The sequence below is a fragment of the Drosophila eugracilis genome, unplaced genomic scaffold (genome assembly GCF_018153835.1).
Source record: "Drosophila eugracilis isolate 14026-0451.02 unplaced genomic scaffold, ASM1815383v1 contig_2155, whole genome shotgun sequence".
Lineage (NCBI taxonomy): Eukaryota > Metazoa > Arthropoda > Insecta > Diptera > Drosophilidae > Drosophila > Drosophila eugracilis.
The window spans coordinates 1,698,594-1,715,504 of record NW_024573039.1 but is presented as its reverse complement, the minus strand read 5'-3'; the positions used below and the strand labels follow the sequence as shown (position 1 = coordinate 1,715,504).

The 16,911-nt window shown below is 45.6% G+C and overlaps 3 protein-coding genes across 6 annotated transcripts in view; 2 read left to right on the top strand and 1 right to left on the bottom strand.

Annotated features, from left to right (window-relative positions):
• Nucleotides 1-777: 777 nt before the first annotated feature.
• LOC108105092 (nuclear pore complex protein Nup205) lies at nt 778-7,990 on the top strand. Its single transcript, XM_017211523.2, has 11 exons — nt 778-880; nt 962-1,107; nt 1,178-1,501; nt 1,571-1,672; nt 1,908-2,470; nt 2,532-3,050; nt 3,116-4,643; nt 4,713-6,082; nt 6,143-7,207; nt 7,295-7,446; nt 7,513-7,990. The coding sequence occupies exons 1-11, from the start codon at nt 874-876 to the stop codon at nt 7,920-7,922; spliced, it is 6,186 nt and encodes a 2,061-aa protein (XP_017067012.1). The 5' UTR covers nt 778-873; the 3' UTR covers nt 7,923-7,990.
• Nucleotides 7,991-8,642: 652 nt separating this feature from the next.
• LOC108105101 (thyroid adenoma-associated protein homolog) lies at nt 8,643-14,747 on the bottom strand. The gene is made up of 7 exons (XM_017211536.2): nt 14,561-14,747; nt 14,321-14,498; nt 13,960-14,244; nt 13,062-13,894; nt 10,756-13,001; nt 10,529-10,693; nt 8,643-10,471 (listed from the first exon to the last, which is right to left on the bottom strand). The coding sequence occupies exons 1-7, from the start codon at nt 14,667-14,669 to the stop codon at nt 9,029-9,031; spliced, it is 5,259 nt and encodes a 1,752-aa protein (XP_017067025.1). The 5' UTR covers nt 14,670-14,747; the 3' UTR covers nt 8,643-9,028.
• Nucleotides 14,748-14,972: 225 nt separating this feature from the next.
• Nucleotides 14,973-16,911, top strand: part of LOC108105012 (putative uncharacterized protein DDB_G0291608) — a 42,005-nt gene continuing 40,066 nt past the window's right edge. Inside the window, exons 1-2 of one of the 4 annotated variants that reach the window (XM_017211395.2) lie at nt 14,973-15,016; nt 15,579-15,980. The gene's annotated coding sequence lies outside the window, so the exon portion shown is untranslated. Of the gene's footprint in view, nt 15,981-16,911 lie in introns of all 4 variants that reach the window. The other 3 variants (XM_017211397.2, XM_017211396.2, XM_017211394.2) reach the window with 3 other exon arrangements.

The following is a 16,911-nucleotide window of genomic DNA, read 5'->3' as shown; positions in this document are numbered from 1 at the left end:
AATACAACTTGGATTTAAAGGTGTTTTAATGAATAAAACAGCAATTTTTTTTAAATTTATTATTAGATTGAATAGAAATAAATATATTATGAAACTAGCTTTATCTGTCATATTAAATCTTTAAATATTAAATCTTTAAATCTTTCATATTAACAGACAAATCAAATTATACTTAAGGTTAATAATATTCCTTGAAGTTAAAAATCTTAAAAGAATATATTTTTAGTGACTAAAAAATATTGGGAAAAACTATATATTTATTATACTTTACTATTAAGAACGTTATTCAGATTACCTATACTAAGTGAAGAAATATCTGTACTTTTACATAGCCAAAAAGTCCTATAATTAACAAATAATCCATAATTAATCTTTTAAAGACAATTAATACTCTTGGCAAACAAGCAGTTAAGAATTAGAAAAAAATTAGCTTTAATTATAAGTTGTTAAGCTTTTATAGTAGCTAATAAAAATACACTAAATGTATTTAATACTACAGCCAACATTTGGAACACACTATATCATAAATACAATAAGGTATTCTATATTTTACAATTCAAAAATAATGAGAAACTTATCGCAACTGTTTGAAAATTCAACATGACCACTTTAAGAATTTAAGTAATATTAAAAATTATTTATATCCACGATCCGTGATTTAAAATAATAGGTCTAGGGCTGCCATAACGTAAGAGAATGTAATGACCATCAGCTGTATTATTAATAGTATTTAATAGTATCCATCCCTGGAAGCCGGTGCCTATCGATATTAGTGGATCTGAACAACTTGCCTATCGGGAACCGAAGCAAACTTGCCGCGTTTTATAGCTCTACTGTTGCGCCGCCGGCTCGAGAACTGTGAAAACAAGTAAAATGGATGGTAAGTGAGACTCCAGGCCCGCCAGGGTAACCTGGTTGATCATAAATCGTATCTAAACCAACTAAATCCCGCTGACTACAGGTGTAACCGAGGACATGTGGACGCCGTACAAACATCTGTACAGCGTTTTCCAGGCAACAGTGTCCAATCCCAATGGCATCACCTCAGATCTGGAAGTGTGCCTCAAGAAATACAAACACAGTTTTACCAACTTCCTACGCAATCCGGTGGGTAGAATCCTTAGTGTTCCATAAGGTTGACATGTATAAACTAATCCTTGGAATCGCAATTCGACAGGCCAAGAACGAGAAGAGCCGCGGTCATCTAAGGAATGCTTTGAATGAAGGCATTCCGCTGCCGGGACAATCCCGGAAATCAAAACTCTCAAAGGATCTGGTCGACGAAGCGTTAATTTTGTCCGATATGTTCGATCTAGACGAGATATTCGCCTTAGAGCTCCTCTGTACTGCTCAGCGCCAGCAGATTCATCACCCAGGCCTGCCCAGAGGCCTGGTGGCGGTGCTCCTCTACTACGATGGACGGAAGGCCATCAGTTGCGCCCTTCGCGATATGTTCCAGGCAATCAGCGGTGTCTCCTGGAGCACTGAGCTGCCCAGGGAGGTAAGTTCGAGAGTTCGCAGTCTGCCTTTTTGGGATACACTAAGTCTGAAACTCTTTTTTCCGAATTAGATCACTAGCCTGGTCACCAACTATGTACAGAGCCTTGTAGAGGATTCTAACATTCTGGGACGCCTGCTGGAGCTGCTCGAGGAGATGGATGTCGTCAAGGAGGTGGGTTTAAGGATAGGATATGACTCGATATGGCTCATAAGTCTTTGTATAGGGGAAATTATGTCTTGGGTTTTACGATTTTATGCCCTTGCCGACCTCATAGGCCTCTATTTCATCATAAATGAAATCTTTCCCATTTAAATATTCACACATTAATACATTTAGAAGAACTTTAAGTTTCTATCTCGAAACTTTCTTACTACTTGCATTCATAATGAAATTCAAATCTTTTTAGAGCTTACTGCTGACTAAAAACCGGGCATTTGGTTCCAAGAAGCATCAAAATCAGGTGCTGGGCCTGTACGAGGACATTCAACGGGCCGTGGGCATGACCCTATTCCATTGGTCGGCTCAGCGCGGACTGCCGCGACCAATTGCCATAAGGCTTTTACAGCAGCTGGCCAACCGGAAGACCACCGATGCCAAGGGTGACATCGATGACGTTACTGTAATCATGCTAATGGCACTGCTGTATGCGTACGACACCTCTGTGCTGTTGGTCAGCGAGTACACCAATCCCCACACGGCTCGTCTGCCGATCCTTAGTGATCCCGAGTTTTCCAAGGGCTTCCTGGATGCGCTCTACGCGCAAAGCAGCTGGAATACCCCGGGACTGGGTGCCATTATCACGTACAGTTTTGGACTAACACTGGCCAGTTTGCGTCATGCCCCCAATCAACTTCAAGCCGCCGCCTTGTCTGTAATCAATCGCGATGAAAATCTCATCGACGAGGCTCTGGCAGCCCAGGTATTTGGTTTCTTCTACCGTTCCCTGCTTACATCGGATCTGGTCTACAAGTAAGTGTTTATGATTATGCCTATGATTGTCACTTACTTTATTCCGCATCTCTTCCTGCAGCACTGAGTTTATCTACCGCCGCCTTCACCTGCTCATCACAGACTTCATTGACTTTATGCATGGCAAGGTATCGGAGCTGCGTGGCAGAGCGGACGAATCAGCACGCACAATAATCAGCTTTCTGAATGAGGGTCTTGAGCCGCCGCCCAACTTGGACTCTAACTTCGAGCTGCTCATGTTGAGCGTTGCCAAGCTTTATGGCGATCCACGGGTTAACATTAAACTCTGCAACGAATATTGGGGTCCATGCGATCCCACGGGAGCTTCGTTTGGTGTTATACTGCCCAAAGCGTTCAAGAATACCTCGCGTTCGGTGTCCCTGTTCAAGTTTATAAGCCTCGCCAGCGAACTGCTGCCACAGACCCTGTTTAAGTCCTATCTTAAGATGATTTCCGGTCTAACACGTACCGAATTCTCGGCACGTTGCGCCTTCAATCTGCTAAAGATGCCCCAGGTTAACACTGGCACATATGCGGTCAGTTGGGATCATTTCTTTTCGTCGTTGGGCAACTACTACAAGTAAGTGCAGTTTAATCTAAATCCTTTTTTTTTTATCTTAACTATATATTTTCTTTGTTGTCTAGTTTAATGCGCAACGACTTCAACACCAATATCAGTACTGGCGGGGATAACTTCTATCGCAGCCGCTCGACCCCAAGGAGCATAACTCAACGAGAAGCAGAGCATCTGATAGCCGTCATGGGAATAATACAGGCAGTGGCCGAACACGACGAGATCTCACGCATCATGATTTGTGAGCAGGCCAGTTGGCAGCCGCCGCAAGTTCTGCTGGGCTTAGTAGCCTGCTCAACGCCGTTGCTGCTCAAGGCGGAGATTCTGTTTGCGCTGGCCGCTCTTTCGAAGTCAAAGGATACGGCACGCGCCATCTGGTTCCATTTGGAAGACTCACAGATCATACCCACCGTCCCGGTGACTAGCCACTATGGCCAGTGCAGCCTGACAGAGGAGATTGAACAGAATGAGAGTCGTCTGGAGCAGTACAAGCTGACGCGTGGCATTCTGAAACTGCTCTACACCCTAATGACCACCAATATGCCCAAAAGTCTTGGTGTGGGACCACGAAAGCCCGGCTACGATGCCTACCTCAATTTTGTGCTTGAGTCAATTCTGCTTAAGTTCTACAATCGAGCTTACAAAGATCCTGCCGAGAAGTGGCAGGTGGGAGCCCAATGTCTGAAACTGCTTTACTATTTGCTGGCCACATACTCTCCAAGAGCCTCAGATTTCCAGAAGACACGCGATGAGCAGCCCTACCCTGGCTACCATATCATGATGCAACTGCAGGTCAAGTCTAATATGCTGCACCTTCTACTGCGCATCGTGGAAGAGGCGCGTGAGCGTCTTGACGACTACAATCGTTTTCACGGCAAGGAGATGCTGGAGGAGTGCTCCCTGTACGCCCTGCTGCTCCTTGAAGCTGGATTGGCCAAACAGAACGTCTTCTTTGAGAACCATTCGGCGGCCAATTGCCCGATCATGTTGTCCGGGCTGAATCGCATGATTCTGGACCTAAATCCACGCTCCCGTAGGCCCGACCATGTGCTGAACATTGTTAAGTTTGTGACCTACAACAGTTGGCTGCCGCGTCATGCGTTGGCCGCCGTCAAGATCCTAAGTGCAGTCACCCAGGTGCCGAATGTCTCTTCCCAGATCCTATGCATGTACGCCCAGAGCTCCAACGATAAGCTAGAGATTAGGCAGGGATTCGTCGAGTGCCTAGAAATGGAGGTTGGCGCAGCCAAACAAAGTGACGAGCTGCTAGACCAGCTTGCCCTTAACGGTCATGTTCCGTTTTTGGGCTTCGATAATGATGGCGATATGGGCGAACACACATTAGAATCGCGAGTTGACATAAATTTGGGAGAGGCCCCACTGGAGGTGAAGCCGGCGCGCATCGAATTGCAACTAAAGGAGGCCATTGTACAGTTATTCCATATGAATCTCGGCCAGCAGCTGCCCAACTTTATTCACTTCCTTCTTGGCGTCGACGTGCTCCGTGACTTTATGTCCAACGACAAGCAACAATTAGCCATAGAGACAAACTGTTCGTGCGTAAACTCATTGGTTTTGCTACTGGAAAAGTATTTGGAGGTGAGTGTAAATCCTTTGGGTCATTAATAGAGATCAATCATAAACTAATTTTTCCTTCTAATGCTACAGCAACAGCGTCACAACGAGGAGTACTGTGAGACCACAATCAAGATCGTGGAACGCATCTATCAATTGTTTTACGGACTCTGCGCCAATCGTCGCACCACGCATACGATCTTGCGATACTTCCGTTTGACCTGCAACGACTTCCTACTGCGTCATCTGAACGCTATGCCTTTCCGTCAGCATCGGGAGGATCACGTTCTGCACGCCATGGGCCATCTGCTCAATTGTGTATCCATCGATGTCAAACTGGCGGCGACACATGGCCAGACCACGAGATACAATCAGCTTTGCGACATTTTACTTATGACCAATGGATCCGATGCACAGCGCTCAGCCCATGGGTTGCCAGTGGATCTAGGACAAAGCCTGATTGCTCAGTCGACTTCTTTCATGAATATGGATCTATTCTCCGGTGGTGGATCAATAAATGGTTCCGGTTCTGGATCGAGTTCAGGACCTGGGGTAGCCCCAGGATCTGGAGCGAGCGCCATGAAGCCACCGCTCTTGCAAGAGACATCGCAGGGATTGCACGCCACCCGAATGCTGGATTGCCTGGTCCTAGAGATTGACACATTGACTCAACCGCAATTGGAGTTCTTCGACACGCAGCTTACTACTCAATTGCTTCGGGACTGTGAGTCCGCTCCCGAAGCTGGAGCCAAGCCTTCGGCGAATTTGATTAATGTTCGCAAACTTCATGACATTCTGCATGACGAACTGCTCATGGTGCAAAGCACCATTGTCAGCGGCCAGCGGAAGGCCATCTCCGCAGAGATTACACTGCTGTTGAAGCATGCCGTTAACCTTAACCGAATCCGGACGCAGCGTCGTGCCAAATTGGCCTTCATGGAGGCATGGGGACAATTGGTACAGGTGCTCTTCAGCAGCATGCCCGAGGCTGTGTTGCCGGTGACGCTGCGGCGCCAGCACATCATCGACATTATCGAGAAAATCTTGATGAAGGTGCAACCCATTCAGCCCATTATCGAGATTTCCATACAGGTCAGCGAGACAGTGCTGCTGCTGTTGGCTAATCTACGCTTCTGTTGCTATCAGGTTGAGGACCTGCGCTCCGAGGATCTCGCCAACGACGAGTCCTTAACTAATGGTAATGGCATTGATAACCAGCCAACCAAGCTTACCCTGGGACCCAGGACTATTGGCAGCGGTTCGGATGGAGGGCTTGTAAGAGAAATCGGTGCCGGAACCAATAGCAGCAACCTTCGATTCATTCTTAAGAGCCTTGTGGAGTGGATCATGATCAGCGAGGTCAAGTCACAAAAGCTACGCATTAATTTGTACAGCGCCCTGTTGAACTGCCTGCGGATTGCAAAGAGACTCCGCACTGACGAACAAATGGAGTACCAGGAATCGTAAGTATTATTTTTTATCTAAAAAGATGACTTTAAAATGAAGTATTTAAACCCTTCCAGGATAATATCTCGGCAGGATAATTCGAGGTTAAGTAGCTTAGAGTTGCGACGGGACGACCGCCAGCGTCTAAAGGCAATGGCAGCGGATGTGATTGGAACTTTTGGCGAGAAACTGATCGAGACCATTTGCCTCGACGCCGTTACCGGACACGATGTGTGCCGTATGCTAGCGCTGTCCTGTCTGGATATGATCTCCGAGCTTCATGCTGTGAGCACGCTGTGTGACTTTGTGGCGACACGTGGCTACCTTAAGCACATGCTAGACGGCTTGGAAAAGTCCAGTGAGGCACTCTGTGCAATCCTACAGCCAGTGCCCGATCACCTTAGACCGCTCTATGTGTACGAATCGCGTATGGCGTTCCTAACACGCATGGCGAACACGCAAGTGGGTGCTCGACTTCTGCTCGCCGAGCGGGCCCTGGGAGTGCTGTCCAACATGCGGGTCTTTGATTTGCAGCCCGATTTAAAGGCCAGCGAGCTTAAGCAAAACGAACCGCAGGCGTTTTTGCCGGCAATCGATGAGCGCTTCCGGTCGATCCTACTGCCAGCACTGGCTTTCTGCGATGCGATTCTTAATTCGCTGGGATCAAACAACAATTCCGCTGCCCTGCAAGTTCTAAACTTCCTGTTTGCCCACATCGACATGGTGGAGGCGATGCTACGTACGGCCACTCCGTTCATGGACTTGGGTCATCTGCAGCAGTTGGCAATTATTACAAATCTTTTGGCCCGTACAACGACACATGAGGTCACCGTAATGGAGGACAGTCTAGACGTGGAGAATGACTTGGAGCTGCGTAATCGTTTGGGTCGCCTGCAGCAGTTAATGATTGTCGTCTTTGGGCGTTTCACCGTCACCGAGGCCAGCATCCGGCGAATGGTGCAGCAGGATAAGACGCATAGCGACTCGGCCACAAAGTCAACGAAAACTGAACGTGTCAAGTACTTCCTGGACATCGCCGCCAATCTGTCGCTCTATTGCCGCAACGCGGTTACCTGCCATGCCAAGGACAGTATGACTTCCAAATACTTGCTAACCACCATGATCAGCGATGTGACGCCACTGTAAGTTACGACTTAGGGATTAAGATCCCTTGGGTATTTGTAAATAATCTATATATTTATTGTATTATCTTTCTATCCCTTTTAAAGAACTGGCAAAATGGACAGCAAGAAGCTGTCGACCATCATGCACACAATCCTCAACCAACTGAAGGGCTCCATTGCCTATTACCTCTCGCAGAAGTCGATCGCTGACAATCTGCTCCAGCAACGCGCCTCCCTGCCCAATATCAGTTTTAATGGTTAGTTTTCTTAATCAGGTTTCATCCTTGTCCAAACTAATTGTTTTGATTTCCCTTTCCTTTTAGCCAAGCAAAGCTATATGGACTTAAGTCAGCTTCACAACGAGAAGCGTAGTGAACTGATGCAGGCCGTCTTCATTGCCGAACAAAATCTATATCTACTATGGATCCACCTGGACTTTTATTTGCGCAACGCCGTTGTCTATGCCAACGAGAATCGGAATGCCATAAACGAAAGCTTTCTGGACAACGAAAATGTATCCGTTCTGAATGCCTCGCAAGATGAGATTCTGCAGCTCAAGCAGCTGCTCATCTCCACCTTCAATGAGACCTTCTGCACGCAGCTAATCAACGCCAGCGAGGACTACACGGTCAAGTGTAAGGGTTTCAATGCCTCGCTGGTACGTCGGATCAAGGCGCTCGTACAGTTCGCTCCGGTCACTGCCAATGGTGACAATTCCACGTTCTTCTCGTAGGCGCACCACCGACAAAACGACTTCTTTAGTTTAATATTTTTCAATAAAAAACATGTTGATTTTCTTAAGCGAAGGGCGACTGTTCATTTGCGTAGTGGGATTGGCTTTAAATTGAGTTAAGATGAGGAGTCCCGATCCTATTTCACCTCACCGCCTTTGTTATATTCACCTTTCTCTGTAATTCCATCTCCCTCTAATTCAGTACTTTCTGTTTTTATACTGTTAATGTTAACAGCAACTGTTACTAGTAGAGAATGCAGAACAGAAATGCATTATTTCGACTTTTAGCTTCATTAATATTAAAAAAAACTGTTTTTATTTCAAGAAAATTCAAAGCCTCCAGGCATTGCAGGAACTTTTGAGGTAGTATCTGCGTTTTCCATAGCTTTTTTTAGATTCTACAACCGCAGCGAGGTGGTAGATTTGAAAAAATAACCAAGGCGGCTTGTACTGTATGCCTAGAACGACGGGGTATTCAATCTAGTAAATCTAAGAAATCTAAAAAGATGGCACAAATGTGGGGAACACACCTTTTGACTTATAAATTTTATACTGTTAATATTTATTGCTAATAAAGCTAAAATCTATTAACCTTTGAATGAAATTATAATCTGACATCGTGAAGATTCTTTTTTTTCTACAAATGAAGTTCACAAAAATTAATCATCACTCGTTAAATAGGAATTTACATTTCTTCACCTTTTATTTTACTTTTTAGTAATTTATTATTAATTCCAAATTATTTTATAAATTTTATGATTTTTGTTTAACATTTTGCCGCCTTGTGCTTAAGCACCGAGCACCAACCCTAACTATATGCGATAACAAAAATTCATTTAAATTATTTTTAAAAAATTTACATCAAAAACAATGTTTATTAAATTACAATTGTCTGTAAAAAAAAAAACAATATTTTCTAACTAAAAAATCTAAGAGCAAAAGCCGATAATAGTTAAATGCAATATATAAGTACTATCCAAACCAAGCAGCTCTGATTTTTGAAACATTTTAAGATCTATAATTCAAGTTAAGGAAGTCACATTGTACACATCAAATGCTCTTTGCTAGCATAGTCTAGACGCCAGTTCTGTCTCCATTGCGGTCTTCTAATGAGTAACTAAATCCGATGGAAGTCCTAGGGCATCAATGGTAGCCATCAGCTCCCTGCTATTGCCAAGCTGCGATCGAAAGGCGGCGGACAACTCGCAGAGAACCAGCAATGGTTCACAGTAAAGGTTGATCTCCTGCTTATCGAATACCTCCACATCCCCATCCTCATCAATATTCAGTTCGGAATCCTTTGATTGAGAAGCCAGGAATGGCTCAGCTATGAGATGAAAAAGTCGCAGGAGAAACGTTGGATTATCGATCTGCTTTCCAAGTTTCGCCAGCACAGCTTTTAGGAATTGTGGAGTCAGTGCACTGGGTAAAACTTCGCGTGCTTTGTCGTTCTGTTCACTCCTAAAACCGGGACTGCACACCAACTGAGCAGCCCGATGACGTACCCACTCGGCCTCGTCCAGTAGCAGAAGCAGCACAAGTCTTATGAAACGTCCGATTACCTCCACATCTGGTTTGGCAATTCCCAAGCCTAATTGCTCTTTTAGATGACTAGAGGCTAGCAAATGGCATAGTTCCGCAGACTGATGACGAAGGTAGACGGGCTGGACGGGTTCGACTAGACCCAGGGCGTAGTTTAGCAAAGGCAGCCAATGTTTATGTTCCAGACTTTTCCTTTCGCCAATCAGTCGCTTCAGGCCGAGCAGTAATCCCGCTTCCAGATGACTGGCATGCTCCTCTGAGCATCGCTGGACAAGCTGATTCAAATTCAATTCCGGCTCTTTAAGCAAAGGCTGTAAGGCGGCTAGGCGACCGGCCATCGTGAGACTCCAACAGCGTGTGCTCGAAATTTTTATCATTTCCAGGACGCTGGAGCGGACCGCATGCGATTCATACAACTCTTGGGCAATCTCTTCGCGCTGTTCCGTAGTGAGGGTTTTATAATAGCGCCGGATGTCACCTGAAAACTGGAAGTGTTCAACGTCCAGCTCGCTGACCAGCGAATGGTCCTGGCCCAGTGATCTCTGCAGCAGAATGTACAGCCATAGTTCAACCTTCAGCTCGTCAAGGGCCCAGAAGGGTTCAGCCAAATCCTCAACTATGTGCAACACTATTCCTTGGGAAATGCCTCGCAATCGATGGAGATGGAGGCCAAATATTTGATAGAAACGTATGGAGATTCCATGCTCTTGGCAGCGTCTATATACTTCACTATGATCTAGTAAGTAAACAGCGCCGATCTCTTCTAGCTGCTTGAAGTCTAGTAGATCAGAATCAACAGCATCCTCCATGGCAGCCACCATAACTTCTACCAGAGCACTAAAGGCACAAACGTCGCGCTGAAGGAGCGATCCGGCCAGAGCGGCGAGGGTGTGCAGCTGCATTCTGGTCAATGAAGGACGCGTCCAACGAACCAAGCGATGTAGATGAAGCAGAAGTAGCAATTGTCCATGCAAGAGATTCGTGTCCAGTGCGAGGGCATCGTTTGCCTTTTAGAAAGATGAGTTTAGGGTTTAGGAACCATCGGGATTATATCAGTAACTTACCTTCAACCTAAGCTGCAGTGCCTTCAGCTCTACGACTATACGCCTAACCTCGGCAACGGCCTGCTCCTGGCTAACAAAGTTGGCAACCACTAAGGCAGCCCTTTCACGTGTCATTAAATCGTGGGAGCGGCAGATCTTTATCAGGAAGGGCACGAACTCACTTAGCTGTAGAAAATGGAACATATGTAAGGACAGGAAAGACACCACACAATCCATCATTAACTTACATTCAACGTTGACTCGGCGCCCTCCAGGGAGGATGGATACAGGCGGCTAAGCATGAGCAGCATTGCCTCCAGCTGCACCGCCTGCCGCCTCTTTCCATTTGTCTCATTGCTGCTACCATTGCTACTTTCGTCCGTATCCATTTGATCGGATTCCCGCTGCAGGGCAGCATGAAAGTAGTCAAAGAGCTGCGGATATCGCGTGAAGAAGATGCGACCAGTCATTCGATTACGTACATGCAGCTCCCCGGTCTCCAGACGAGCCCGTTCCACACCAAAGACCCGAACGATCAGTGCGGCAAGCAGCAAGGTGGCACAGTTACGTTCCGCCCACTCCTCGGCCAGGAGCAGGCCATCCAAGGCGCACTGTATGCCACGGGCCATAAACTCAGTGACCAGCTCGGCCAGTTCGCTGCAGCGAAAGAGAGCGCGCATAATGTTTAGGGCATGGCTGCGTGCAGTGATACCAGCTGATCCAGCTGTCCTCCGCTCGCAAACCTCAAGCAAACGGTGCATGCAGCGATGCAGGGTGGCATGTGTGCCCAGTTTAAGTTCCGTGCAGATCAGCGCTTGCAGCATAAAAGGCATGCCGGCACTGCGACGAGTGGAGCACAGACGGGCACCCTTGCGTACCTCCTCACCGCTGACCATCGCCATGGCCTCACTGACCCACTGGCCGGGCAGCTGATTCAGACGCACTGAATCGCTATGCCAGAAGCGGCGACACAGCATGGTGAATCCCACGTAGGCCTGCTCGAAAGCGCCGCGATGCTTGGTATCGGCCAGTAGTTGTAGGAAATGCTCTCCGATGGCCTCCAGCTGGACACTGCTTATAAGGAAGTCTCCCTGATGTTGTTGCTGCTCTTCTTCCAACGGCGCCCGCTGAACCAATTCGCCCAGTATAAGGCAAACCTCTTTGATGCTTCGCCAGGCGCATAGGAGCACCATTTGGGGGGTTGTGCGCACCTGCTGAAGTGCCTCACTGGGCAGTCGACGGCTTAGCACATTGGTCAGCGGCTGATCTGTCTCCTGGTCACGAGTGGCGGGCAGATGTCCCTCAGGAGACGCACTACTGACCACAGGCAATACCACGCTGCTGACTTCCAGACAGATGTTCACCAGATCTTCAATATAATGCCTCCAAGCTGACTCCTTTGCCAGTTGTTTGAGATTAAGTTGCTGGAGAAGATGCCGGCTGGCGAAAAGTAGGCCATATAGCGGGTTTAGCTTGGCTGCCTCGGCAAGATCCCGTTGGGCAAGGTTTACACCCTCCCTCAAATGCTCCAGACACCACAGCAGTGCCCGGTAAGTTCTTGGCTCATGCTCTATGTTCGCCTTCATTGCCAGGGGCAAGTCAGTTTCCACTACCTTCGCCCTGCAATAGACCTGCAACTGAAATGCTCCAGTGGCTGAGTCAGGTGGCCTCAACGACAGCAGCAACTCGATCATCTCATCTGGTTGAAAACGGGAGCAGGTTTGCAGTGTCTCCAGCAGCTTAGCGGCCAACACCTTGTTATGTTCATAACTATCGCCTAGGCAGTACTCCAAGTTCGGAAGTGCCTCCGGGGGCAGTAGCTCCTCGCTCATCTTTAGCTGCAATTTTTGCCTCAGCTCCACGCAATCATGAAGCAAATGCAGCGACAACCAGCGTCTACCATAATTCGCCGTAGGGAATAGATTTCGCGAGAGATCACCGGTTAGGCAAGTCAACAGGCCAAGCAGTTCCTCACCCGCCGGCGTTGGACGTTTCTGGTGTTCGGCCAGGCCAAGATTGATTCTTCTTAAGGCCTTCTGCAGCAGGCCATAGCCCAGCTGACGAAGATGGGCACTTGGATTGTTGGCATTGTGGCGTAAATATAAACTAATTGCCTCCGCCTCTGTCTTGGTCAAATGCTCGCTGGGACGCGGAGTCTCCACCACTAATCTTAGCGCCAAAAGTCGCGTATGATCATCCAAACCGAGCAGTGCCTGGTCCACCTCCTGCTTTAAGTCCCGTAGAAGCTCCTGCCGTTTCTCACTAAGCTGCCTAACGCTAAGAATAGCCGCCAGCTTACTGCTGAGTGGGAGCCTTGCATCATGGAGAAGCAACTGGGCAAGTGTCTTGGGTTCCAGTTGCACAGCCTGTGTGAGCAATTGTTCTATGACCGATCGACGCTTCTCTGGTACTTGGATGGCGGCCATTAGTTGGCCAAACCACAGGCTGTGCCACTCGGCGAAAGGCTGCGTCTTGTGGGCTGACACCATCATGGCTAAAGAGAGATTAATGATGGGTAACGAAGTAGCTTTAATGGCAAAAGAAGATTACTTACCTTTAAACAGGGCATCCACGCTGTCCTCGCAGCCTAGAAAGCGAGGGAAAATGACACCAAACAGAGATGGACAGTTCTTGATGGCTTCGCTTACTCCCGAAACAGCTATGAGCTGCTCCAGCGCCAGACAGCTGGCACTGAGTGATACGACATGTCCCTCGAACTGACGGTAAACAACTTGAAAGAGCTCATCCTGGCCAGCAACTTGGGCATGCTGTAGCACCTGGCGTAGCAGAGCGCTGCTCATGTGGCGTACAGAATCCGTGGCATTCGATATATTCTGCAGGGCGAACACTTCCAACTCCGCAAGAATTTGCTGATATATGACCGCCTGATCATCATGCAGAAAGGAATGCAACTCTCCCAAAGATTTGGAGTAGATAAATAAGTGTTTAGATAGAAAGACCAGGAGGTTGCTAACACTGCTCTCCCGTTCGCCAACGGTTACGATTAACTTCAGAATGGCCAGTGCCTGGGAGGCGTGCTCCGAATAATCATTCCGTCGTAGGACGAGCAGGGCGGCCGTCTGAACAGGAAGATCTTGCTCTGCTCGCGGGATCGAACAGTCCGATATGTACTCCTTAAAAGTCCCAGAGAAGCGCGCCAGGTGACCAATTAATAGGCCAGCAATGGAACGTACATCCCATGGCGTGTCCATGTGACGAGCCACCTTTTGGGCCACCACATCTGCGGAGCTAAGGAATCGTTGGCAATCAAGCTGGTGCAACTGGTCGCTCCATTCAGATAACAGGCTCACCAGAAAACGCAAAGCATTCTGTACGTACAAATAGAGCTCGTTGCGACGAGTTGGAGAAAGTTCCAGCAAAGGATCACTATTACCGGGTGATGAATTCATTAGGTTAGAGTTTTGATCATTTAAACAGTTAGGTCACGTCACCTAATATCCGCCCAGTAACGTTCCAATGCGGTGGGCAGCAGTGGTGCAAAAAGATGCACCTGTAGGCCTAGGGCCTCCCGTCCAAAGGGGAAATTCTGCAGACAGGCATTGGCGGACACAAAGACATCGTTGGTGCGATCATGGTGGCTTTCAAGCGGCGTAATTTCCTCTAGACTTGTGGCTATATCACCGAGGGATTGTTGAAGTGCCTCCAGAAGCTGTTCCTTTGAGTGCCTGTGAATCCGATTCGCATCCTGTTTAGCCAGGGCATTGTCCGAGAAGAGTCTAAATTTAAGAGTCAATTATTTAAATTATATTCAACAAATATCGAGTTAATATAATCGCCGATGGCTCACCGTACTTGGTCAGCTGGTTGCGCACGGCGTGTTTAAGAGGACTGGCCAATAGGAGATCCGCGAGGAAGCGAGCCACTTCATCATGATCCTGCTGCTGATCCTTATAAAAGATATCTTTAACCACCAAAACCTGTTCCGCACTGCTCTTTGCCGCTGCAAATTGTTGCACAAATCCATGTGGCGCTAAAGAAGAAAGGTTGATCAACATGTGGCTAACTGGAGGCCACGAAGTGACCCAAACTTACCGGAATTCCACCTGTTGGGCAGCGGAACGAGGGCGTCACGCAGCTCTGCGAATCGTTTGGGATGGGCACAAAGCTTTAAGGCGGCCACACGAAGGTTCAGATCGTTCATATTTTGGTCAAGATCGGTGAGATAGAAGTAAAATTAATGATTAAATTTCAGCCGGCACGCTGCCTATCGACTCCTACAAATTCCGATAATATATTTCAAACTGTTATCAATATCGAATCCACCCACATAGCCTAGCAAGTACATCCACCATAAATAGCTAATGCACACTCTTGTTCATGTTAACATCTCTGTAAGCTCCGGCGTTGCCATATGGTGATACTGTCAATTTAGCCTGAACACCATTGCAAATAGCATTGCCACACTTTTCAATTAGCAGAGTAAGATACCCTTATCGGCATGTTTATCGATGATATCGAACTGACATCAACTTTAGTTGCACCTCTAATGTGCGTTTGGTTATTTATTTTTTTTCGTGTGATTTGTTTATTGAGTGAAACCCATGCAATTTTCTTGCACATACAATGTATAAATGGACGCGAAGTTATCGGTGTGAGATGGAAAACATAATTGGTTTCCAATAGGAAAAGTTTGGATTATGTTTTCGCACGCCAAGCGTTCGCAGTGTGTGCCTGTGTGTGTGTTTGTGTGGGGTGTAAGGTGTTGTATATGTGTAGATATGTGTGAGAGGGAGGTACGGTGCTCGTAAAATCGTTTTTCCTCGTTTTCTAATAACTTATCTAAAAAAAACATGCAGAAAACATAGATTGCAAAAGTCCAAAAATCATAAATGAAAATTCAAAGAAATCAACCTTGTTGCCTTTTTGTGTGTGTGTAAGAGGAAAAAAGAAAGAGAGAGGCTTTTCTTTTGTTGATACACCGTGAGTGCATGTGTACATGTATATGTGTGTGAATGGTGCGCCTCTCGTTTTGTGACGAAATGTGTATAAAATGTTTATGTTTATGTTTTTCCCCACCCCCTCACACATACACACACATTGAAACCTTTAGGCGCCGTATAAATTTCAAGTGAAAACCGATCGGCAAAAACAACAAATCCCACCATAAAGTGGCAAAGCAATAACAAATCTAAAAAAAAAAAAACACCAAGAAAATAAAAACACAAATAATTTGACGGGCTTTTAGAACAAAAACAGAAAAAGCAAAATAAATAAGTTCGCAAATCGTAATTAAAGGTCGGCAGATGGGCGGCCAACGGATGCCCTCCGCTGGCCATTCTCTTCGTGATTGTTGTTGTAGCTGTCAGTGTTGTTGCTCTTCATGCACATGCAGTTGCAGTTCCCATTCCCGTTGCTGTTGTTGTGGTTGTTGCAGTTGCAGCGGACCAGCGGCCAAAGCACAGTGAGTGCGAACGGGACGGCAAGCGAGCGCCACTAACGGTGCAAGCAAGAGGTAAGTTAGCTTTCTAACGGTTTTATTTCCCCCCCAAAAAATAAATAGCGATCGTAGAAGAGAGAGAGAGAGAGGCAGGAGGGAATATTGTGATTTATATTTAAAAGAAAATTGATTGAAAATTAAAATTTTAAAATTTAACCAAAATTTAAATGAAATATTACTTTACAAAACTGTTAATTGAGAGAAAAACCTTCTTGAAAATTCCACACCAAACTAGTTTCAACGTAAAACTGTTGATTAAAATAACTGTAAAATTTAGTTTACAGTGGTTAAATAAGTAACATTTACTGGTAATTACAGAATGTTTTTTTTAATAAAGTCAATCATAATTTGTGGGTAAACATTTTTAGCCTGCGCTTTTGGTTAATTTTTCATTTTTTAAATATAAAATTTCAGCTTAAAAAAACATTAAAAATAGTATTGAGTTTTTTGTATGTAAAGAGCATAAATATCTAATGACTTTTAATAGGAGATTATATTGTTATTACAACAAATTAATATAACCATATGGTGAAAATTCATAGAAAAACTGGCTGTCATGTTTTGGTTTCAAGTAATGTTGAAATGCTAAGAATATGTGCATATATAAAAATAATATTAAAAAATATATTTTTATATAACTTGGGCTTAGATTAGATCTAATTTATCTATTATTTTTTATGAATTTTTTGTAATTAAATAGTTTGCCAGCTAAAAATATTGAAAGTTTTCCCTATTTTCTAAAGTCCTTAATGCTAAAAATGTTGAAAATTGATATTTTGTTGATATTTTATAGTTTAACCCATTAAAATTTGATAAAAAAAGATTTAATAATAATTAACGTAATACCCTTATTTTGTTTATTTTGTATAGATTAAATTAAAGAAATATTTATAATAATTTTTGTATTTGTTTGCCTAGTGAAATCTTAATAAACAGTTTATTTGTT